This window comes from Diachasma alloeum, unplaced genomic scaffold (genome assembly GCF_001412515.2).
Source record: "Diachasma alloeum isolate Michigan unplaced genomic scaffold, Dall2.0 Dall_scaffold_00296, whole genome shotgun sequence".
In the NCBI taxonomy this organism is placed as follows: Eukaryota; Metazoa; Arthropoda; class Insecta; order Hymenoptera; family Braconidae; genus Diachasma; species Diachasma alloeum.
In genome coordinates, this window is record NW_021680435.1 from 179938 (window position 1) to 205208 (window position 25271).

At 34.6% G+C, this 25271-nt stretch overlaps 2 protein-coding genes across 2 annotated transcripts; one reads left to right on the forward strand and one right to left on the reverse strand.

Moving 5' to 3' along the window:
* On the forward strand, positions 1–12088 carry LOC107039324 (major facilitator superfamily domain-containing protein 6). Its single transcript, XM_015258882.1, has 8 exons — positions 1–174; positions 555–659; positions 5532–6335; positions 6713–6906; positions 7983–8302; positions 9068–9243; positions 10576–10743; positions 10945–12088. Exons 2-8 carry the CDS (start codon positions 596–598, stop codon positions 11013–11015), a joined length of 1797 nt encoding a protein of 598 aa, XP_015114368.1. The 5' UTR covers positions 1–174; positions 555–595; the 3' UTR covers positions 11016–12088.
* LOC107039323 (hamartin) lies at positions 12080–23282 on the reverse strand. The gene is made up of 9 exons (XM_015258881.1): positions 23197–23282; positions 22493–22751; positions 20183–20664; positions 18000–18866; positions 16132–16788; positions 14643–14768; positions 14328–14564; positions 14154–14250; positions 12080–12785 (listed from the first exon to the last, which is right to left on the reverse strand). Exons 2-9 carry the CDS (start codon positions 22599–22601, stop codon positions 12274–12276), a joined length of 3087 nt encoding a protein of 1028 aa, XP_015114367.1. The 5' UTR covers positions 22602–22751; positions 23197–23282; the 3' UTR covers positions 12080–12273.
* Between the last annotated feature and the right edge of the window lie 1989 nt (positions 23283–25271).

Sequence of the window (25271 nt, forward strand, 5' to 3'; positions counted from 1 at the left end):
TTAAATACTTCACTTCTCCGTGAGCGATCGCAACAATCAGCTGGGATTATTGAGTACCGCGAACCGACGAAACCAAATCCCTTTAACATTCATCATGATTTTAAACACTTGCGTATTAAAAAGTTGATCAACTCGACGCCCAATCACCATCATTGATTGATCTTCCTGGAGGAGGTAAGCAACAGCATTACTCATCACGTGTCATTAGTGATTGATCGATGCCGTCAATCGGAGGTAGTTTTTGGACGAAAAAAATTGTTTGCAAATCAAACAAACGAAGGATCTCGACGTATCTCCTCCGACGCAATGGACGAGTGGTCGCACTTTCATTCAAAAAGATCATTAAGCCCCCTTCTAACTAGTCCAGAGTTGTTAGGTATGACTAGAGAAATTGTATCTTCGTCCGTTTGAGTAGAACCTTGACTATTATTCATGTGCAGACCAAAGTTCGACATTTGTTATCTCTGAAAAAAAGAGTAAACTCTATGAAAACAGTTCAGCAGAAACAGACTCCACGAGATCATTTTGCACATCTGTTTTCTCTCATTTTTCAGGCTGGATCTCGATTGGGGAATTTCGTTATTAAATCAGCAGAATGTTTGGGAGCATCAATAAGGACTTGGTGCCTATGAAGGCGCATTACTTTCTTTACAATGCAGGTGAGTGTGATAATTAAGGATAACTTGATTTAAGGGTATCCAGGTACTTTGGCTATTTCTTCTGTAGTGGAATATTTTTCTACTTTTGTAGTCGAATATCAGAGCTTATTTGAGCCCCATTTGACCGTAAGTTTCCGAATATTTTACGGTGATGGTACACTGAGAAAAAGAATTGCTTTTGCCAAGTATATTTACTTGCCACAAGTAAATGTATATAAATATTTGCATAAGACATGTATAAATTTTCTTGTAGTTAGTAAATATACTTTGGAAAAGCAATTTTTTTTTCACAGTGTATTATTCAAACTTTGCAGGTTTGAATTTGGAGCTTGATATTGAAACGTTAGAAAACAGTTTCAAAATCTGAAAAAAATAGAAAGTTTGTTTTTAGAGGAAGATTGATGAAATAATTTAGATATTGCAATTTTTGAAAATTACGAGCATTTTCTATAAACAATTTATAAGCAATCAATTTTCCACCATAAAAATTATTTGTTCGGAATCGTAACAAATTCATTCATATTCAGAATTTTACCAAAAGTGAATTTCATGCTTGAAAAAATAAGGTTTCCGAAATTATAAAGAATTTCAATCGTTTATTTATAAACAACGAATGTTTACAAAAATAATAATTTTGTGCAAAATGTAATTTGGATGACGCTAAATATTCACGATTTTTTTCAAATTTTTCTCACGCAATTTAATTGACAAATTTGATGATCGAAAGTAGTTGAATCTATAGTGTGGTCTGTACCGAACTGTAAAAGATACTTGGAAAAAATTAACAAATTAACTTTTAGAGAAAAATTTTTGAAATAATTAAAAAATTGCAATTTTTTAAAATTACGATCATTTTCTATAAATAGTTAATAAACAATCAATTTTCCACCATAAAAATCATTTACTTGGAATCATAACAAATTTATTCATATTCAAAATTTTACCACAAATCGATTTCATACCTAAAAAAAATCAGGTTTCTGAAAGTTTAAACAATGTCAATTATTTATTTATAAACAACGAATGTTTAAAAAAATAATAATTATGTGCAAAATATAATTTGAATGACGCTGAATATTCATGTTTTTTTTCAAATTTTTCTCACGCAATTTAATTGGGAAATTTGTTGATTAAAAATGATTGAATCTGTAGTGTGGTTTATACCAAACTGTAAGAGATATTTGAATAACGAGAAACAATGTCAATGGAGAAATAACCTTTAGGGCCGATATCACTCGTTTTTAAATAAGTTTTAGATTATCTTGGGAGTGAACCCTGTTGGAAAAATCTTCATGGGAATTTTTTCGTAGGAAATTTTTGAGCTACAAAAAGGTCTTGGTATTTTCCATCAAAACCTATCGATTTCCAGATAATGACGTGTTTATCTATTGAATATTCGATTTTTGATCTTTGAACTTTTGTAATACGATATTTTCACTGAGATCGTTGGAGGTTTGTTTTTAGTCGAGAACATTTTCCACAGATAATGGCTTTCGGCATTTCTGTGGAATCGGTTTATTACCTAGATAATTGCTTAAGGGCATGATGGCGTGGATACTTTGCTCCAATAAATGAAATTGATGATATGTCGAGTTTATTCTTTCGCAGAGTCGAACCAAATTTTTTAGTACAACTTGAAAAACTCTTCTATCGTAATGAAAAATCTCAATATGTCAATAATAATTTTTAATCAATTGATTTACAAAATTTTATATTTTTATATCCTCAAATTTTTTATATATTTTATACTTTTATACTATTAAAAATAGGAGTTTGCCAAGTTTCAATGTTTTATTTGCCTTCTCGAGGAAAATCCTCATATTCTCAAAAGAGCCCATGTTAAATTACGAAAACTATAATTGAAGTTTCTCGTAATTTTGAATTAACTTCTAAAATCTTTTCATCACAATGAAATATCTCAACATGTTAATAACGATTTTTGATCAATTGATTTACAAAAATTTAATATTTTCATGCATTTAAATTTTTCATATATTTTACATTTTTATACTATCAAAAATAGGAGTTTACAAAATTTCAAAGTAATATTTGCCTTCTCGAGGAAAAACCACATATTCTGATATAAGAGCCCATCTTAAATTCCAACAATTATAATTCAATTTTCTCATGATTTTGGATTAAGTTCATGGTTTCAATTAGCCCCTCAAAATTTTGTGGATGATTTTAAAATATAAAAATGTCAAATCTTCATTTTTGTTCAGAGTTTTATTCGCCTTTTTAGCACTCCATCATAGAATCCTTAATCATCTTTTGATTTTACATTTTAAATTTAGTTGATTATTTAATTATTGTGGTAATTAGTGATATAGAAAGAAATCGTTTACAAACATTCGTTTTCAAAAATTTTTCCAGCCCAAAGCTGTTAATTTTCCCAAGATAATCACGCAATGAACAACGGCTTCATATCTAATGCATGTAATGCGCTAATTAGCAAATTATCTAAGTAATGAATGAAGTCATTAAAAATCATAATAGGGTATGATTTACAGAAAATTCGTTCAACTACACAAGAAACTTCCATAATTTTCAATAAAATCTGTTCATTCTCTAGACCATCACGTCATTAACGTGGGCCGCCATGGAATTACACATATTATCTAATTAATCGGTAGCGGAAAGGTAAAACGGTTCAAGGCGAAAATGTGTCTTTCCTTAGAGAACTGAAAAAATTATCATGGTCATCTTGAGAGTCGATTTCACCGAGAATCTCATTTTTGAAAAAAATATCGACCTAAACCGATTTACTCTCATTACTTATGGTAGACAAATAATCATAAGAACTCAGCGGTGAAGCGGTAAAACGGTTCAAGTAGATTTTGACTATTGGTTAGTTTTCAATGAATTTCTCGGAATCTAACGCAGATAACAAAATTTTTGTTATAATCTTTTTTGTAGAGCGAATTGAGAGCTACGAAAAAGATTATTACGAAAATTTCGCCATCTCCCTTAGATTCGGAGATATGCCTCGAAAATTTAGCTAAGAGCCAAGTCGACTTAAGGGGAAACTACTATGAGTTGTATAAGTCGCGGGCTGTTAGAATGAGATTTCTCGTGCATCGAAGATCGATTATATATGTCTAAAAATGAATAATTAGCGCAAAAAATTTATTGTTTATTGTTCGTTCGCCCCACAGACACTTAAAACGTTAAAAATAGTCCAGGGCCTCCTTTTTTGAGCTACAGTTTTTTTTTTAGAAATTTTTGAAAAAGTGTGTACAGTAACAATTACGAGTTAGCTTTTTTTAATTCGACTCCTACACAGCTACTTTCGTTTTCTTTCATTAAAAATTGTACCATTCATCTAAAATATCCAAAAAAATGTTTCTGAAAGAATCGAGAATATATTATATTTTACATGTTATAAGTATAATTTTTTTGTCTATTTCACATGAATGGCGTAAATTTTTATATTATCGCCGCGCGCATAATTAAGTTAGTGCACTGTAAAAAATTTGGTGTTAAATTAACACCGATCGGTCCCAATGAGTCCCAATGAGTACACGCCGTTTTTGGGGTGGAGTTGCGATGTTAAAATCACACCGCAACATAGGATATCGCATGTAAAATCTGGTGTTAATTCAACACCAAACGGTGTCCCAAGAAGTCCACACCGGATTTTTTACTGTGTGGTTTATCGTATTTTTGCTTCCGAATGGAAGTATTGTAATCGTTCAATTTCAACATTCTCGAATTTTGATTAGAAATGATGTAGTCTGGTCTGAAGCGCAAAAATACGAATTGAAGCGATGTTCTCGACCGTGCATTTTCAATTGTTGGAAGCGATTTTTACTGCTGCTGACCGAAATATGGCCCAAAACCACTCGTTTTTTATGAACACAGTTTTTTATGAACAAACAGAAAAACCGGAATATCTCGCAAACTTGGTATGAACGGGTGTATATGTTTTGATTGATTCAAATGGAAGGTATTGAAACAAATGTTTTGAAAATAAAAAAGTCGAAATCGGTTCACTAATTCTGAAGATATTTGCGGAAAACCATTTGAAAACGAATCACTTTTTCTTAAAAATCTTTAGATCGATCGGGCTGAAATTTTGCACAGAGTTAGTCCTCATTAGGACCTATAATCTGACAGAATTTCAGATTTTTTGGAATTACTTTCGCCCCTTAATTCCTCAATTTTGTAAAAATTTACCACACTGTTAAAAATTTTTTTCTGAATTTTCCGAACCAAATTCCGGAACTTTTTATCGTGTTCAAGTTCCACTGAAATTTCAGGAAATCTTGTCATTGAAAAATACAATATTCCATTGATTTTCTGTTCAAATGATCTGGAGACCAATAAAAACTTGATTTTCCAATTCAATTATTCTGTGAAAATTCAGAAACATCAGGAAAATTCCGGAAAAAATTGAAAATTCATGTCATTTTATTTCTGAATATTCATGGCCCAGTGAAATTTCAATCGAGTTCTGAAATTTCCATCTCACGCCCACTCAATACTCATGAATTTCTCTGAATACTACTTAAAACTTGAAATTTCATAACCATTTTTTCCTTAAATCCGATTCAATGTCACTCTCATGAGATTTACTATAATATCTTCCATGAAATTTCAAAAAATTTCCAACAGTGCACCAGGAAGGTACCGGTGGACATGCCCACATACAGACATGGTCGTCAAACTTCGTATTTTTTCGTTTCAGACCATTCTACGTCATTTCCAATCAAAATTAGAGAATGTGAAAATTTAACGATTGCAATGCTTTCATTCGGAAGCAAAAACGATCAGAAGACATTATATTTTTTGTTCAAAATTTTCCCCCAATTCTGTTCATCCATCAATTCTCCAAGGCCAACAAATTGCTCACCCTCATCTTTTCTGTTTCAGCAACGGGACCAATAGTGCCATTCCTCCCCACAATAGCAAAACAACTCGGTTTCTCCGGTTTCCTCGTGGGATCAATATACACAATTCTCCCAATATCAGGTCTCATAGCAAAGCCTCTGTTTGGTGGCCTGGCGGATCGATTTCGCCTGCACAAAATTTTTTTCCTCATGTTCCAAGCCATACTGGCCATAGCATTTTTCTCCATCTACTTTATTCCACCCATTGAACCAGAGGCTCCACTAGCACAGGCTGATGTAACACTGACCTGCGACAACGCAGCTGTCTTTTTGGAATTCTGTTCACGAAATGGATTCACCAATGACACAATCAGCAATGTCATTGATCATGGGGATCCGAGGACAAAGTGTCAAATTTCTTGTCAATCTTCGCTGAAAATGTACAAGACAATCTGCAGTTGGGGAGTATCGGAGTACTGTTTCCTGGCTAATGCGCCGAAAGCATTGCAGGAACGAATCAATTTCACAGCCATGTTCAATATGGATAAGAACGTGAACCTGATGAACTGCGCAGACATGAGACTGAAAAATGCGACATTTTTAGAGGGCCATTATAATGTGAGCAAACCCTCCTGCCAGAGCCTGGTGAGGGCTTCATGCGTTGCTACTTGCTCAGGAGTACCAGTGATGGAGGCATTACTTCGGGAGGCTCGTGGAGTGCCTGAAAATACTAGGCGTGATGAAACGACTTATCAGTTTCATCTATTCCTGTGGGCTGCTATCATCAGCTGGATGGGGATGGCTGTCGTTGTTAGCATTGCTGATGCCATTTGTTTTGATCTTCTCGGTGAGAAGAAATTTTTAGTTTTTCTGGTCAATTGAATCATTATTCTGTTTGATGTAATACGAACGAATCGATGAATAATTTGTTCATTTGAATGAATGAATAATTCATCATTTTGAATTTTTTCTTTCAATGGAACGATTTGATGGAGATGAGGGAACTTCATTCGTATGATCATGTCAGTAGTGAAAGAGACAAATTTATCTGGTGAAAAATAGAAAGAGTGAGAGTTTTCATGATAATTTAGAGTTAGAAGGTTAGAAGGCTTATAACGACTTAACTTTTAGTTTATTTTTTGTTAAATACTTTGATAACACTTTGCTATAGGGCAGGAGCTTTGCAAACATTATTCTATCTGCATTTGCTATTTATTATTGCAGGTGATGACGGAAGAAAAGAATATGGAAAGCAGAAAATGTGGGGCAGTATAGGCTTCGGTATATTCGGTATAAGTGCTGGTTACCTCGTTGATGTATTCAGCCGTGGACAGAGTGTCAAAGATTATACTTGCATTTTTTACATAATGCTGATCGCGATGATATTTGATATGATCGTCTCAGCGACATTGAAGAAGGTGAATAACAAGCAGATTTGTAGCGTCGATTCTAATGCGAAACTTCACTGTAATTCAATAGAGAAGTGATGAGTCTATTCAAGTTGGGGATCGAATGTTTACCAATTACTAACGTCTCTCGATACCAAAATCTTCTATTGAAATCTGCTCGAATTAGTATTTAGGGAAATGATGTCGTTATAACTTGTCGATAGAATATTTATCGACTTGCATGGTTTTATCACTCACTATTAGAAATTATATTTTTTGGCGAATTTCTATTAAAAATCACGCAATTTTTTTTATATATATTCGGTACAAAAACGTCAATAGAAAAATATAACGAATTCCCTAGACAATTGTATTGGATTTACATTGAACTTTCTATTAGTTTTTGGCCGATTCTATCGAAAATTTCAATAGCAAATATGTTATAGAAAAAATGAATCGAATTCGATTTTTTTATATAACTTATTCTATTGAGATATTTTCCATAGAATTTCATTGGTTCAAATTTTTCATGTTTTTTTCTTTCTTTCTTTTTTTTTCATTATAAAAATGGAAGAAAACAACTGTGAAAATTCGAGTCGACGAAATTTTACAGAAAATATCTCAATAGAATAAGTTGTGTAGAAAAATCTAATTCTCATTCGACAGAATGTTTTCTGTCGAACATTTCAATAGAATCGGTCCAAAAATTAATAAAAAGTTCAATAGAAATCCAATAGAATTGTCTAGGGAATTCGCTAGATTTTTCTTTTACCAAAGAGTTCTTGGGTATAAATTTAACCATTTTGCCTTCGATTTTGTAATGAAAAATAGAATGACAGCAGCAAAAATATATGCCCAAGAGTTTCTACTGAAGAAAAATCTCGAGAGGATAAGTCTTATAAAGAAAAAACTAAAAACATTGATATTTTTCCACTGCATATCTGTCAAAGAATTGCACGAAAGCGCGGAAAATACTCTTCGATGATTTTCTCTCACATTAATCATGTCTAAAATAGTTCTCTAATTGTAACTTGTAGATGTGAAATATTCTTCGTAAATTCCACATTTTATTAATAAGTATTTTCTCTTGACTATGGCCTCTCTAGAAATCTGTAGAATATACAGATCATGATCCATCCGTCCTCTGGGAACTGGGGTCAGTGGCAAGGGAAGGAAGAGTCTTAGTATTCGCATTTTGGTGCATCGGTGCAGGAATGTGCACGGGAGTTGTCTGGAATTTCTTATTCTGGTACACTGAGGATATCGTCAAGGATGACACTGCCTGGTTGAAAACTATCCAGGGTTTACTCACAGGAGTTCAGTGTTTTTTGGGAGAATTACCATTCAATTTCTTATCTGGTAGAGTACTCAAGAAATTGGGGCATATTAATGTCATGAGTTTAGTTCTTCTCTTCTATGCTGCCAGGTGAGTCAAGGAATACAGGGTTCAATACCGAAATGGTGAAGTGTAACATTTCAAATTCAACATTTTATCGTGATTATAAGTCAATGTAAATGATCTTTATTTTATTCTTCACTAGAATAATTCTTGAGAAGTCAATCTTGCGTTTGAAAATGATCAAAAAGCGAAGTGAAGTGAGTGAAGTAAAAATTCTTGATGAACATCATTAAATCTGAAGCGAATAATAAATCCTGGTAAGGATATTTCTCGTAGATTCAAGAGAGAATTATGAAAGACGTTTCGGTTAAAGTTCTTCGTTGGATCTAGAGATATCCCCAGAAAATGATGTTAAATTCGAGCTGTTTATCTAGCTTTACAATTTCACTAGGAATTTTTTAAGATTTAATGAAGTGTTAATTTTTTGAATACATGTACAATTGACAGGTATTCAGTTCAATATTTGATAGTGATTCAGTTTAGTTGCAATCGAATTTTCTCACGACTTTAATTTAATCAAATTTTTTTCAAGAATTTAATTTAAATTTCATTACTTTAAAATTTATTTGACTTAAAATTGAATAAAATTTAATGAAAATTCAAGTTCAACTCAAAGTTGAACTTAAAATTGAGGTGAACGTATATCTGGTGATGTGGTTCAGCTCTCATCTGGGTATCTTCGAGTTTTACTGACTTAATTTCCTGTAAAAATTAATTCGCTGGGACGAAAATTCTTTCAACTTTGTTGTTTTGATAATAAATAATTCAATTTGAAATGATGATTTATTGCAGATTCATGGCTTATAGCCTTGTCAGGAATGTATGGGTATTCCTGATAATCGAAATACTCCATGGGCCCACGTTAGGCCTCTGCTGGCCAACAATGGTGTCTTATGGAGAAAAAGTCGCTCCGTCTGGTACACGAGCAACGATGCAAGGTTTCGTCGGTGCTGTTTTCGAGGGTATAGGTAAGTCATAAAATCAACGCTTCTCGAAATGGATACAAAATTACTACTCACCTTCATCGATATTTAGGAAATTGAGGGATGTCATACTTTCCATAAAAAAGGCCTTATGGTGATTCCGTTTAACTTTGGGGATTACCAAGATAATTAGGGTTTACATGATTTTTTTCTTGCCGGATATGGGAATTAAATGTAAAATATTAGACACATATTTTAGTGGTTGTCATTTCTTAATTTTTCATCATTTTTTTAAACGAAAAAATACGGTTCTGACATTTTTCTCCAATTTTTGTACTTCATTTTGTTCGATAAACAAATTTCGTGCAACAACCCAGTTTGAGCTTCAACGGTCGAGACACTAATGTTTCAATTATTCCAGAATTTTGTACCTTTCGAATGTTTTAAGTTTAAGAACCCACAGGTTCTTAATTTAAGGATGTCAAAGTACTTTAGCTATTTTTTCTCTTCAGTGAAATGCTCTTCTACTTTTGTAGTCAAACATCAGAGCTTTCATTTGAGCCCCATTTGACGCTTAGTTTCTGGACAGTTAACAATGATTTTATTATTTAATCTTTGTAGATCTGAACTTTAATCTCGATATTGAACCGTTAGAAAACATTTCAAAAATCTGAAAACAAATTAGAAAGTTTACTTTTGGAGGAACATTGATGGAATAATTAAAATATTAGAATTTTTGAAAATTGCGAGCATTTTCTATCAATAATTGATCAACATTCAATTTTCCACTACAAAAATCATTTGTTCGGACTCGTAGCCAATTTATTCTTATTCAGAATTTTACCAGAAATCGATTTCATGGCTGAAAAAATTAGATTTCTGAAAGTTTAAACGATTTCAATTATTTATTTTCAAACAACGAATGGCTAAAGAATAAAAATTCTGTGCAAAATGTAATTTAAATGACGCTAAATATTCATGACTTTTTTCAAATTGATGATTGAAAATGGTTGAATCTATAGTGCGGTCTGTGCCAAACTGTAAAAGATACTTGGACGTTCTTAAGAACCCAACGGTTTTCGATTAAAGAACTCTTCTGACTTAAAATGTATAGATTTTTGGTACTGAACCTTAGATATTTCTCTGCAAAAATTGAGTACACATTTTTCAATTCTCAATACAATGCTCCCATGAGTTTATTTAATTCAACAACTTGAATCTGGAAACTAGAATGTTTTCTCTCTGCGTTCCTATTTTCTTTTAACATCAGTTAATATCAAGACAATTGACCAGTCACCACAACCAATGGGTCAACTCTCCTCATTTCTCGTCGGACTTCTATCATAAAGTGACTAAAAATCCTTGAAAAAATTTCAGGTGTGTCATCAGGAAGTTTACTCTGTGGTTGGTTGATCAGTTCATACGGTGGAGTCGTCACCTTCCGCGTGTTCTCAGTTGGTGCCCTAGTGTGGCTCACAATTTACTGGATCCTACAGCTATTATTACAAAAAGCCAAAGCCTATCCCCTTCACCAGGGCCACAGTCGTAAGTGGTGGAATTTCTATTCGAAAAACTAAACTGTCGAAATGGTTTATAAACAATAAAGTGCACGCTAAAAAATGCCATTATATTTAAATCACATCGTGTTTTTTTATTTTTTTTTCTACGTTCCCTCTATCAGTGAAATTGATCAATTAAGCTAAGTGAATTAGTTGTACTGATAATACGGAACATTGTTCTTTCCAGACCTGGCGAGTTATGCAACACCCAGTGATGCCATTCTCATGACTATGAGCCAGGAACTCCAAACTTATTGAATCTCTGAACGAAGAATTGAAAAAGAAACCTTAGGGTTTTTCTTCTTGACAAAATGGTGCTTATAAGTCAATGTAAATGATCTTTACGTTATTCTTCACTTGAATAATTCTTGTGAAGTCAATTTTGCGTTTGAAAATGATTCAATAGTGAAGTGAAACTGTTGACCTGTCTTCAGAGCAGAAAAATTCTTGATGAACATCTTCGAATCCAAGGCGAATAGTAAATCCTGATAAGAATATTTTTCGTAGAATGTAGTGAGAGCTATGAAAGACTTTTCTGTCAAAGCTCCCTCATCTTCTTTGGATCTAGAGCTGTTCCCCAGAAACTGATGTTGAAGTCAAGTTGTTTATTTAGCTTTACAACTTCACCAGGATTTTTAAAAGATTTAGTGGAGTATTCTTCTGTTTCCACCACATTCTTTTCTTTTTATGGATTTTTGTTGCTTTTGTAATAAAAGAGTGAAAGAAAACAATTACCAATAAAGTCAGAAAATTGGTAAAATGATTTGTTTTCAAAGTGTAGACAATGAATCGACGAGGCTTTTTCGATAGAAAATTTTGGTAGCTTCGAAAAATTAATTTCCGAACTGATTATTTTTGGAATAAATGTGCAATTCACAGCTATTCCTCTATTTTATAATTTATTGTAGTCTTTGTCGAGATCAGTTTTGATAAGTGTCTCGGAATTTGTCCTCCTCACCGGATGAATTACGTATGACTCAGACCATTTTACCACTCAACTAGTTGAGCAATCTCATGCACCTGAATTTAATCACATGAATTGAGTGCAAGGAGAAATTGAGCGAATCCTGACTTGGAGTGAATGGAATAACGCATATTCATCAATTGTATTTCCCCAGTGTGATATATAAACAAAAACTATACTTAGTTGCCCAGTATTAAAAAATAAGAAAATAGAATGCAATTGTACTTTTTTCTAGTGCTGTAAGAAATAAAAGTTTTTATACCTCACTATACTAAAGAAAACCACAAATTTTACATTAAAAATAACAATTGTAACTACAATGGAATCAATTTTACAATCAATCAATGAAACAAAATGATGAAACTCATTGCAATCATTCCTCTTCTTTATTCAGAATAACACCTCTTCTCTTTAGTTTCTACAAAAAATGAAAAATATTATGAATTTTTAAAATTTCAAAAATTTATTCATTTATTCATTCTTCTTTAGTTCAACATATTTTCATCGTAACGTCAATGTATTATTTTCTTTCTTTCACTATTATTAATCGTTTTAGTCTCGTTTTGGTACGTGTCTATGACTGGAACGTGATGGCGTAGTGGCTTGACTCGATGTTGATGGGGCGGGCTCAACGATAGCCTGGAGATTGGCTATTTCTCCGGCAGAATCACAGCAATCACTGATTATTCCAGTGCCAGAGTGAAATGCCAGACTTCCTTCACTCGAGGAGGCCAGACTGCCTGATAAAGGGGGCGATCGTTCCTTTGGAGATGCTGAGGAGGCCAGGTTTACAGCTGCTGAGCCAGGGCCAATCGTCGCTGCCTCCAGATTTCCATGTAACTCCAGTATACGACTCTCCAGGAGGAGATTTATCTCCACCTGAGAGTTGTATTTGGATTCAACTGCCCTCAGTTCAGCTTCGTTTCTGTCCTTTGCTTCCTGCAGTAGACGCTGTTGTTCAATCAGTTGTGCTTCGGTACGGGCTTCACGGGCTTCTAACTCCACTAGGCGGACCCTCTGAGCTTCCACTAGGGATGTTCGAGAATCTAACTGGCGTTTTAAATCTGAAACAAAGAGGATGATAATGGTACATTCAATTTTGATAGCAATACACTGAGGAAAAAAAGTTTTTTGATAAGTACGTATTCACTTGTGGTAAGAAATATCTTAAGATCTTAAGAAATATCTTACACGGAGAAAGAAAAAACTTTCGTCTAGAGATTTTGTAGATGTTCCGAAGACGAGGATAACTTGTTTATAACAAGAAAGTAATTTTTCATACAAAGTCACGGACGAAAAAATTTAATAGAAAAACCTATCGAATTCGTTAGAAAATTCTATTGAATTTCTATTGAACTGTTCTATTAGTTTTTGGCTGATTCTATTGAAATGTTCAATAGAAAATATTCAGTAGATAAAGTCAATAGAATTCAATTTTTCTGTACAACTTATTCTATTGAGATATTTTCTATAGAATTTCCTCGGCTCAAATTTTTGTTTTTCGTTTGACTTTCTTGATGAGAAGAAAAGAAAAATAGAATGAAAAAAACAGAAAATTTGAGTCGAGCAAATTCTATAGAAAATATATGAAAAGACTAAGTTATATAGAAAAATCGAATGCTGCTGACTTTTTCTATTAAATTTTTTCGTGCGTAGTCTAGTTGATTCAATTGATTTAATAGTTTTTCAGTCTCAAATCCAAAATATTTTAATGCCAAAACCGCTTGACTTGTTTCCAAAAGTCACTTTCTATTTTGTGTTTAGTTATCATGGGACAACAATTTTTTGGAAAAATTAAAAAATTAATAGAATTATTAAATGAATTGAATTTTAATTAATGTCGATGGGTAGGGCTCAACAATACATACTTTTGAGAAAAACAAATGATTTAATTCCATCGATTCATTATCAAACAATTGCAGAAAACCTTTATCACACATATACGTACGGTAACGGTCTAAAACTTACGTTTTTGGGTCATAATGGGTCGATATAACTCAAAAAATCCGAAACTTAAACTGGAACGATTACAAAGCTTCCATTGGCAAGCAGAACGTGGGCGAATTTTGTAAACTCAGTTATGGAGACAAAAAATTATGAATTTTTTTTAGTAGATGAGGGAATTCTCAACGAAAAAGTTCTCTTCGAAAGTTATCTAGACCACATTTCTAATGATGTGGACAAAGCAGTGATTAATAAGTAGAAACAGTTGGGAGCAGTAGAATTTTCGAATCATAGTAAATATCTTCGAAGCTATTAGGTTTAGAAGTGAGTGTCAAGAGGCTTTGTTATTTGTAACCCATCAAACTTTCTCAAAAATAGCTTTCGACATTCTGTGTTAAACCCACTATCATCAAACAACCCACTATCAATAAACCCACTATCATCAAACAACAAATGAATTTTTAATTATTTCTATTTTTCATAATTACTTGATAGTTCTTCAGAGTAGGCTCTCTGAATCTGCGCTGCTTCCTGTCTAGACATTGGTACTGGCCCTGAAGAACGCTCTTGCAGTTTCGCTTGAGCCTGGAACAACAAAAATAATAGAAAAACAATTCCAAATGCATTCGTAAGATTACGAGTTTTTCTCGGAGGGAATTTACCTCTCCTAATAACAAAAATCGTTTGTGGATGAGATCCAGAGTTCTCTTCAACTCTTCCCCACGACCCGCAGCCTTCAGTGCACACTTCAGTTGATGTGCAGCATCGAATAACAAGGCCTCAGATGATCTGGCCTGTTGTTCACACTCAGTCACTCTCTTCTTCTCGTTCTTCAGTTCCAATTCCATTGCTTCGACTTTTTCTCTTAGGACACGATTCTGATTCTGCTCCTCGACACACTGAAATCATATTTTCATCAGGGTAATAATTCCCATGCATAGTTCAACGTTTGGGTTTATGCATTTTCTTCTCCGTACCTTTGATTGCCAATGGTGTAGAGCATCAGTGTATCTCTCCTCAGCATTCCTGCTATCCTTTTTACTGCGATCTATTTCGCTCTTCAGGCATTCTATCTCACTCTCTGCCATACGGAGTCGATCAGTCTGTAGAAATAATCATCTTCGTAAATACTGTGATAAATCAATGTCCATCTGTTCATAATATGTAACTGTTGTTATGTTTTCGTAGTGAGTGGTTTGAAAAGCAGTTAGCAGGAAAACTTTTCCATGGGAATAATGGAAAAGTTTCATGCGTTCTTCATGCGTTTTTGACATAAATGCATACGTAACAGTGTAATCACTATAATTTTTGATTATTAACATTTTCTTGATTATATGTGTACGTCCACGTGAAAAGGGCCCACTTTGTCGCATTTATTTTGCGAGATATTCACGTTTTTGTGTTCACCCCTTCCATTTAAACCAATGTTAAACTGATTTTTTGATTTTCTATACCGACGTCATTTTTCATACTATCGTGTTAATTTTGGGCTCAAAATATGAGGAATCTCACTAAGATTATCGGAATATACGTAACTCCAAACCGACAAAGTGGGCCTTTTTCATGTAGATGCCCACATATAATTGCGAAAAAAAGTCTCATGTCATCTTCAAAATCAAAATACTGGGAAATACAGATTTATTCCGCAGATTATTCAAACTGCAAGGAATTTCCAAACATCTCGAGTGGCTTCGAAATCGATTTTTTTCCAGAATTTAATGACTGCTGCAGTTTCGGAAGGAAAAAAATGTTGAAAAATGGGAGTCAACCCAGTGTCTCATGAGAAAATTAATCGTTTTTGATATTATGGCTGCAGATAAAGACTAGAATCTCACTTTTTTCATTAAATGTGACAATATCCCATAATTTATTCAGCAAGTTCCATTAGTTACTCATGAAAAGAAAATGTTTAAGAAAATCCTAACATATTACAAGATGTCATTTCGATGATACTGATTACGTATCAATTTTTTCAATTTTTTTCACGCAATTTGATTGGAAAATTCGAAACAAACAAGTGAAATTGCTTTCGTCACAATATAGTCAATTAGTTTTTGCTAGTAAATAGCAATTCCGAATGAAATTCGGAATGGAATTCCTATGAACCATGTATTTTAAATTGAATTCAATGATTCATTGAATCAACAGGTGATGCACTCAATCTCATGATCGAATTCAGTCAAGATGGCATTGGGAAGAATATTTTAAATCATAATTGGATTCATTTAAACAATAAGTTTTCAAGTTATCGTCGAAAAACGATCAGTCATTCATACATACATTCCTAACGAATTTATAAGGCCAGACTTAGTTATCCTGACACAAGAAATTGGAAATTTTTTTGACGAATACAATGCTTCCATTTGGAATTTAAAAAAACAAAACTGTTGTTGAATGGTATAACTACGTTAGCAACAACCTAATAATAACACATCTTAATTCTAGGAATCATCATCTAAATCTTACCAATGCAGCATTCTGCTCCTCTAGTGCCCTAGAGTCCCTCAGCTTTCCCAGTAACCTCCTGTTCCTCTCAGCATGAACTTCCCGCCTCTGTCGTTCAAACAACAGCTGCATCTGCATCATCTGCAGCTGTGGGTTATCACTCCCAAAATCCTCCATGCAATCCTCCCCGTCGTCCTCCCTCTTCCTGATTCTTTTCCTGTCTCCACTGGAAGAACTGATACGTGAACAAGCCTCGATGTAACGATCAAGCATCGAGCTTGGAGACAATCTCGATTCAGCACTCTGTCTCGAGGTCTGCTGCTCGTGATGCCTCTGCTCGAGTAAACCAAAGAGCAGGTGCTCATAAGGAATAAGATCCGAGGTTTGTGTTCCAACTTCTTCGCTGCTTTTCGCTCCAACGATGCTTCTAAAATTCTCCATAACTGTGCTCAATTTTTTTTGTGACTCTATGTCTGGACAGGACTTGGATCTTCGCACTTTGCAGACGTCTGGCTGGGGGACTGGGCATGGCTGCTGAGGCTGACATTGCGAGTGAAATCTCAGTCTTCTTACTTTCTTTGATAGATCCACCCTTGCGCCACGTACTTTATCATCATTGTACGGTTGACGTTCCAGGAATGTCAAGGATCTGCTTGCCTGGGAATTTACGATTTCTACCTGAAAATAAATAATTTTTTTTTGAAATCCGTTATCTCGAATTACTGATTAACCCTCTACGGGTTCACCTTTTGGGTGCTCCTTCTACGGATACTCTGGGATAGTCAACCACTCAGAGACATGTCGAAAATTTGAATAATTCAATTTGTAAAAAGTTTCATAACTTCATTTCTATTGACCTTATTAGAAAAAATCGAACGGTATTTTCACGTACAAACTCCATATCCCAAATTGAGGAATGAACAAGGTTGATTTCTCAATGGAATGAAATAATGTGAATGCAAAAACACCAACAATTGAGATGAAAATGTTTGCCCCAATCTACACCTAAAGCAGAACCAAGGATATCCATATCCATAAATCATAACTACCGGTAAATTTTGAAGTAGTCAATTCGTTAATATGAATCTTAAATTTTTAATTGTGTGAGTAATCATCGATTTAAATATTCAAATTCGGAATTATTTTATTAATCAAGAATGTAGTTGGAGCGATTGACGATTATTTGGTTAAGGTCCCATTATCTTTTGAACGTTATTTCTATTGCTTGTCCATCTTCATAATGTAAAATATATCACTATTTCCATTGAATTTTACATCACGCAGGAGTCCCCGAAAATTCCGACTGGACAATAAAAAAGATTAAGAAAAAAAACTGAACATTTTCAAAGAGCTTTTTTAATAAAGTTTAAGAAATAAGTCCCATAGAGAGTAAATAATGAGTGGATAATTTATCATGGTAACTAACGATCTGAGTCATTGACTACTATGACAAATGACGACCTAACAGTCATTACACGTATGAAAAAATCGCATAGAAATTTTCTATACGGATTGCGTATAGAAATTCTATAGGATTTCCGTATATGATATTCGGATATTTCTATACGAATTATTTCTATACACAAATTTTGACATAAATTTTTGTTTTCATACGAAAGATGTTTAAACGCTCCCGGGAAAAACGTAGAGAAATGTCGCAACTCTCTTCTGTTTTTTTGATTGTACAATTATAATTTGTGAGAACTCCAGGGCTATGTAAAACTGAACAGCAATTGGAGATCATTTCAGATTATCAAAATAAAAAAAACAATCAAGATCACGTTCGAAAGATAATCTACCCGGGCCTTTAATTAAAAATTAAAAATTGACCAAGAATGAATCATACGATTCAATGAAATAGGCATATATTGAGGACCACCCATAAATACCTCTTGATCCTCTTTCCAACTGTCATTCTTTCCATTTCGTCCTGGGCTGTTCTCCAGGCCTCTCCCAACCCCCTCAAAATTGAACGATCTCTGTGTCTGGAGGACATTCTGACGATCAGCAACAAGTCTGTTGATTTTCTGCGAGAGAATTCCCCCATCTCCACCGCCTCCAATCCCAGAGAACGCAGAGGCATGAGAATTGATGAAAGTTGGGGTAGAAGGCCTGGAGTTTCCACTCAACGATCCATTCCCGAAGGCTCCCAAGGCTCTAACTGCAGCAGAGCCAAGAGGTGGCTGTCGTGAAGAGACTTGTCGAATATCCTTCACAGGAGTGGTTTCAGGTGTAGCTTCAACTGCTGCCTCAGGTGGTGAGGAACTGCTTCTGTTGTTATTTGGAGTCGATGGCGTGGATCGAGCCTCGAGGCTAGGGGCTGACAGTGGTGGTGGACTGTGGGGAGGAATGGCCATGCTGGGGGACCAGAAAGAGTCCTCTTCTCCATTGGTAGCTCCAGTCCCTGACAATCCCTCAGCAACACTCACTGGGGTGTATGGGCACAGATGATCTGGTATGGGAGTGGCACGAAGATTGATAGGAGCCAAAACCTCCTCTCTACTTCTGTCCAGGGCGAAACGACCACACTCTGCCACCACGTCGTGGTGCTCCATCTTCTTCCATCTCGCTGCATTGGTCTCTGCGTCCTTGGATGCAGTGACAAGCAGTGGGTGCAGTCGCACAGACTCCAACATTGGCTTGATTGTGAGTTTAAATACATCGTGATCCCTCTGGGAGCACTGCTGCTTCAGATAAGCGATGAAGTTGCAGGGGTACATTGCGTATAAACGGTGGAATAAACTGTACAATCCAACCTGGAAGATATATTTTTTATTAGAGGAGTGGCAAAAGCTGATGGAATGAGTCGATTTTCTTCAATATTGAACTCGCGAACGAACTGGATTAATTTATACTATTTTATTTCTGTTGCCGTCTTTACAATTAGATTAATTTAATTTTATTCATTCGTACTGTTATTATATCTATATATAACAGTACGAATGAATAAAATTCATTCGTAATTTATTCATTCTGTTATTATATGTATATATAACAGTACGAATGAATGAAACCCTTCCTTAATTCACAAGTTGCAACATTGAATTAAGAGAAATCATGTTACAGCTCAATAAAAAGTATTTTTTGTGATTAAAACAAACACACAAAACAAGTCATTTGAAGTCTCATTCAGGTGATAGAAAAATCTCTCCATATATTCCTGAAAATTTTTAAAATCTATTTATCCCCTCAAATGGTAAAAGGATATCGGTACTCCTCATTTCTATAAACGGATTCCAATTATTAATATGAAAAGGAAATAAGAAAGAATCAGAGAGAGGTAATCGGCTAGGAAATGGAGTTTTTCTTAAATTGACCCTTGAATTATTTGATTAAAGCTAATTTCCCTTAACAGATGGGAGTTTTTATCCAATAATTGAATTTCACGATGTTTATTCTAAATTCAGGTTGATTTGGATTTTTCTGTAACTATTGGTCAAGTGAACGAAACTATTCGTATACCATTTCAAAGGGTATTTGTTGTTGCAGAATATTAAAATCAGGGGAATTATAATTTAAATTGGAAGTTTTATCCGGATAAATTAATAAAGGGCCATGATTTTCATTTGAATTCTGTCAGATTTCAGTTATATCGCAATCTAGTTTCTGCACAAATACAACATATTTTAAAATGTAAAAACCAGAGTTGCAGAAGTTTTATTTCAAGAAAAACTGCAAAACGCCTGAGTCGATTTCGCTCAATATCCACTCTGATGTATTGCATACGAATATTCATCGATTGAATGGAAAACAATAAATCAATAAAAATAGTATCATTTCTGCTGGAAAAATGATCGAATTAGTCAAAGAAACATAATTTTTTGCGTTTTTTCACATGTTTTTTAGGAATAACTCGAGAACCGCTGAGACGATCGTTTTCACAAACTAATTCTTCAAAATTTGTCCAAAATGATTCTAAACGTCAAGAAATGTGGAAAAATCATGGAAATTCCACATTCAATTTTCGGGGTCATTACTATAACTACGCGACAGATCGGGAAGTTAAAAATTACATATATTGATCTCATGCAACCTGACTAGCGCGCGCGTCCCGCCTAGTCTTTAAAATTACCTGTAGATGCAGTAAATAGAGTTGATCCTTATCCATGCTGGTATTTCCACTGCCGATAGTAGAAGCGAGATTTGAAGATTGAAAATGATAATAGGAGGCCAGACGTCCGAAGACCTCAAATATTTCATGCAGATAGGGACCAAGCGCAGCTGGTAACATTGGCAACAATGTCACAAGTAGCAAAAGTCCACTCATGAGTGACAGAGCCTCAGAGTCAACTTTAAGCAGTTTGAGCAGTTCTCTGAAGAGCGGATGATTGGCCAATTTGTAGAGGGTGGGCTGTCTCCTGGCAACGTGTCCAAGGACGGTGAGTACCTTGACGCGTTGGCCACTGTTACTGGGCCTGGCCAGTGTCTCCGAGAGACGATCCAGAAGATATTTATCATGTGGCTCCCGCACACCTGCCAGGACTTCAATCGTACGGAGGGAATCCGTTGATAAGTAGTAATCAAAGAGCCCATTGACCAACCAGTTGTCTTTTGCTGTTGATAAATTGTCAAAATTTTGAGAATTAATTTATCTCATAGTCTCAGCAGTAAATGATTAAACCCTAGAATCCACTAAGGTGAAACGGAACCTCTATGTCTATATGAACTTTTAGAATTGTGTTTTCTTCTGCAATTATTAGTTTTTTATTATGAAACTACTTCGTTGACTCAACAATGCAATGATTGATAAAGTGATTTCATAGAAATAAAATATTAATTAATTAAATTAATAAAATATTAATTAGTTAATGGTAGGAGAAAACAATTCTAAAAATTCATACAGACACAGAGGTTCCGTTTGCCCTGAAGGATATCCAAGTACTTCGACTATTTTTTCTCAAGTGAAATACTTTTCTACTTTTGTAGTACATCAGAGCTTTCCTTTGAGCCCCATTTGACCCTCAATTACCGGACATTTTACAATGATTTTATTATTTAAACTTTGCAGGTCTGAATTTGAATCTCCATATTGAACCGCCAGAAAACGATTTATTTAGAAAATCAGAAAATAAAACTATAAAGTTCACTGTTGGAGAAAGATTGGTAAAATAATTAAAAAATTGAAATATTTAAAAGTTACAAGCATTTTTTATAAATAATTTATGAACAATCGATTTTCCACCATAAAATTTTACCAGAGATCGGTTTCATGCTTTAAAAAATAAGGTTTCCAGAAGTTTAAAGAATTTCATTTATGTATTTATAAACCAGAAAAGTTTAAAAAAATAATAAATATGAGCAAAATATAATTTGAGTGACGCTGAATATTCATGATTTTCTTTAAATTTTTCTGAACGCAAATTAAATGACAAATTTGATAACTTGGCAATTTGATTGACAAACTGCAAAAGATACTTGGATATCCTTAATTGAAAATTCAGAGATAAAGCAAAATGTGAAGTTTCAGTTTAACAAATGGTCTGAAATATTGACATTGAAACTGAGAGAATTCATCATTTTAATTCAACTTTCGATTCGGAAAGAAATTGGAAAATGTCATAAGTAGATTTGTCACCTCATGTTATGTATGGAACTATTTTGATAATAATAGAATAGACTACAATGGTTACTGATATTTTTTTGTATCCTCTGTAGTTATAAAAGAAGCTTGACATTATCGGCTAGAATCTCTTATTTAGAAAAATGTTAAAATAAATTAGCCATTAAAAAAGTATAAACCTCAAATATCAAATTCTCAAAATGTAATTACTTGAAATGCAATTCGTCAATAAAACAATATGTGGACGTCCGCGTGAAAAGGGACCACTTTGTCGATATGGTGTTATGTATACTCTGATAATATTGATAACATTCCGCACACTTTGAGCCCAAAATGATCTTCATCGGGTCAAAAATGATGTCGTTGGAGAAGATGGGAAAAACAATTTAATATTGATGCAAATGGGAGTTGCTGGCACAAAAACGTAAATATTTCGGAAACTAAAATCGACAAAGTGGTCCCTTTTCATGTGGACGTCCGCATATGTTCCGTAATTTGACGTCTAGTAATTTTTGAAGTAGTAAATCACGTATGCTGCATAAACTACTCTCGTTATCTATCATTTAATTTTATTATTCGTTAATTATTATGTGAGCATTTAATTCCTTCACACTATAGGTCTTGAAAAAAAGAATGAATAAACAAGATTGATTTAAAATTCTAATCAACTAATTTCAGGAGTGAATATCAGACGACTTTCCTTTCAGTTAAACAAATTTCCAACAATCCCTCACTATCGGGATAAGTACAAGAGCAAATTGTCACGTTCATTCACTTCACCCTCACCTCAATCACTGAATAAATATAAATTCCTCTACTCACTGGATAAAAAATGATCGTGAAAAACTTTTTTGATTTCCTCCACATCGCTCAGCTTGTTCGACTCGAGCATGTGAAAAAAATCAGCCACACCAGAACTGTTGACACTCATCCCGACTGTTATTGCCGTTCCTTCCACTCGACATAAATCAAATTCTATTGTTTTGTTTTTTTGGTCTTTGAAGGTTGACGATGGCTCGAAGTTAATCTCGCCATCTGTTGATCCTGTTGATTGGCCACCCCTGGATCAATGTCACTGGACCTGAGGCACCACAAAATCCAAAAAATCGTTAAAATCCTTCACATTGATAATTTGACGTTTACAGTTGTTTCAGTCAGGTGTTACGAGTTCTGTTGAGGAATGAAAAAAGTCCAACTATTCAATTTTCAATATGTCTAAGAATATATCCGACGCCTACGTGACAACGCTCACAGTGCAGAAGGGTTGTTAGTCAATTAAATGAAATGTCTTTTTCTTCCGATTTCATTGCATGTTGTTTTTGATACCAAACATAAAAAAAACTGTCGGCCTGCGCGTGCGGCATGTTATCGTAGTGGGGGACGATATCAAGAAGATCCCCAGGAGTTGAGGTGGGACAGGGAGTACATGCGATTGATTCACTTTAACTCCACAAGTGCATACTGATAATTGATTATGAGTGAGGAGGGACAAATGGGTGTGGATATCACTGGAGCTTTTTACTCACCCGAGGAACATCGAGTTACAAAAATCGACGTTGCACTTCCTCAGGTTCACCACAGGGTGTTCGGACTTTATGGCGGATTAGTTGCGCCAGGCTGGCGCCACTGTCGCCTTTGGCACTTCATTTCTCACTGATACGGGCGCGCACGTGTGTGACCGTTGATATGTAGAGTAAACACGTGCATTCGAGTTGTGTAGGTAATTCCGGGATGAGAAAAACAACCCGATACATTGCTTCGACACGTGTGGAGAGAGAGTCATACGATTGGATGCTAATTTTTTTTTTGTTATTTTTTTTGTCGTTTTAAAGCTTGTTGTTGATGATTGGGTGAGGTAGATACGGACATATGCAAATCTTCATGGTAGTTTTAAATTTTCATGGGCTTATTGGTCGTTAAAGTGTTTCGTGCGGAAAATGTAAATAATGACATTCATCCGGGATTCATGTAGAATGTTTATAGCTACCATTGAATTATCCATGAATTTTCCTAGAATTTTTTCAGCTTTCTCTTTCAAGTTATTAGCGATTGAAGTCGTTTCTTATACATAGACTTTTGTGGAAATTTTTCGCTTTAACACGAAATTGCGTTACCATCTCAGCAGATAATATCAATAGCGAAGTTGTAAAACGGTACATTTAAATTTTGACCATTGACCAGTTTTCAATGAATATCTCGAAATCTAAAGCAGTAGCAAAATTTTTGTTATATAACTTTTTTTGTTGAACCGATTGAGAGCTGTAACAAATGTAATTACGAAAATTTCGCTATCTCCCTTAGATTCGGAAATATTCCTCAAAAGCTAACTGGGAGATAAACTTAAACCGTTTTACCACTTCGCTACTAATATAGTTCCATGTTAAACAAAAAAATTTCTGTGCGAGCCCATGAATAAGCAGCGACTTTAATCGTTAATAACTTGCAAAGGAAACCCGCAAAAAATCTAGGTAAATTCATAGATAATTCAATTGTGATTATAAACATTCTATATGAATTTCAGATGAATGTCATTATTTACCTTTTTTGCACAAAACACATTAAGGTATATCCCAAAATTTTCATAAAATTGGCGGCATTTTTTGAATATCCTACTCCTCGCCCGATTATCCTTCATTTATTGCATTCTCATAAGTAGGTGAGTTGTGTTATGCCCATGTGAAGTTGATGCAGGCAACAATAATTGTTTGAATCAAATAAAAAATTATGTTGGTCAATCGGTTGATTATCAACCGGTTGACTATCGACTAATAAACGAATGGGCAACAACATATGGAACTGGTCGGTTCCTGAATCGACGGTCAATCAATTCTGAATCGAGGGGTCCGCCAGAGAAGTTGTTTCTATATGAATGAAAAATGACTCATAGTTTATTGGCAANGGGGGGGGGGGGGGATTTTGACAGGCGTCATAAGTTTTTCGGCACATAAGCGTCATTGAGGTGTTGTCGGGAAGGTAACAATCCGCTAACAAATGCAATTAAACTAATAATTACAGATTTATTATCCGCGTCAAATTAATACAAATGTGAAGAGAAAATAATATGATCCGATCAAGTGTGCGATACGAGTTGTACTATTATACTAAATTATATTCGCACGAAAAGGTGTCAGCGAGGCTGCCGAATATCTTTACGATTTTGGTTCTATATGTTAGTCCATACGCAATACCCCCTTCCCGTATGCACTCCAAGTGCGGAAGCAAGTTGAGGGGTTTTCTTATGTTTTTTGGGGTGAGGAATCCAAATCTGTCAGTGGTTTTCGCCTAGGTGCGTGCAATAAAAAGATATAAACAATTTTTATGGTTTTTTAAATGAAAAAATGATTTCTTCGGATGACAACAAGAGATGGAGCAAAACGTTTTGAACAAGGGTTGTTGTCTTTCATTTAACGAATACGTAGAAATTTATTTAATTTAAACCCGTCAATTAGCCTTCGAGATATGGTCTAATGAATGAGCGCGGAGCGATGCGCCGCGCACGAAGCCATGCGTCACACACGGAGCGAGTCGGAGTATTCTTCATCGAGGCTAATTCAACAACTTCTACATGGTTTTAATGTTTTTGTCATGAGTAAAGAAATTG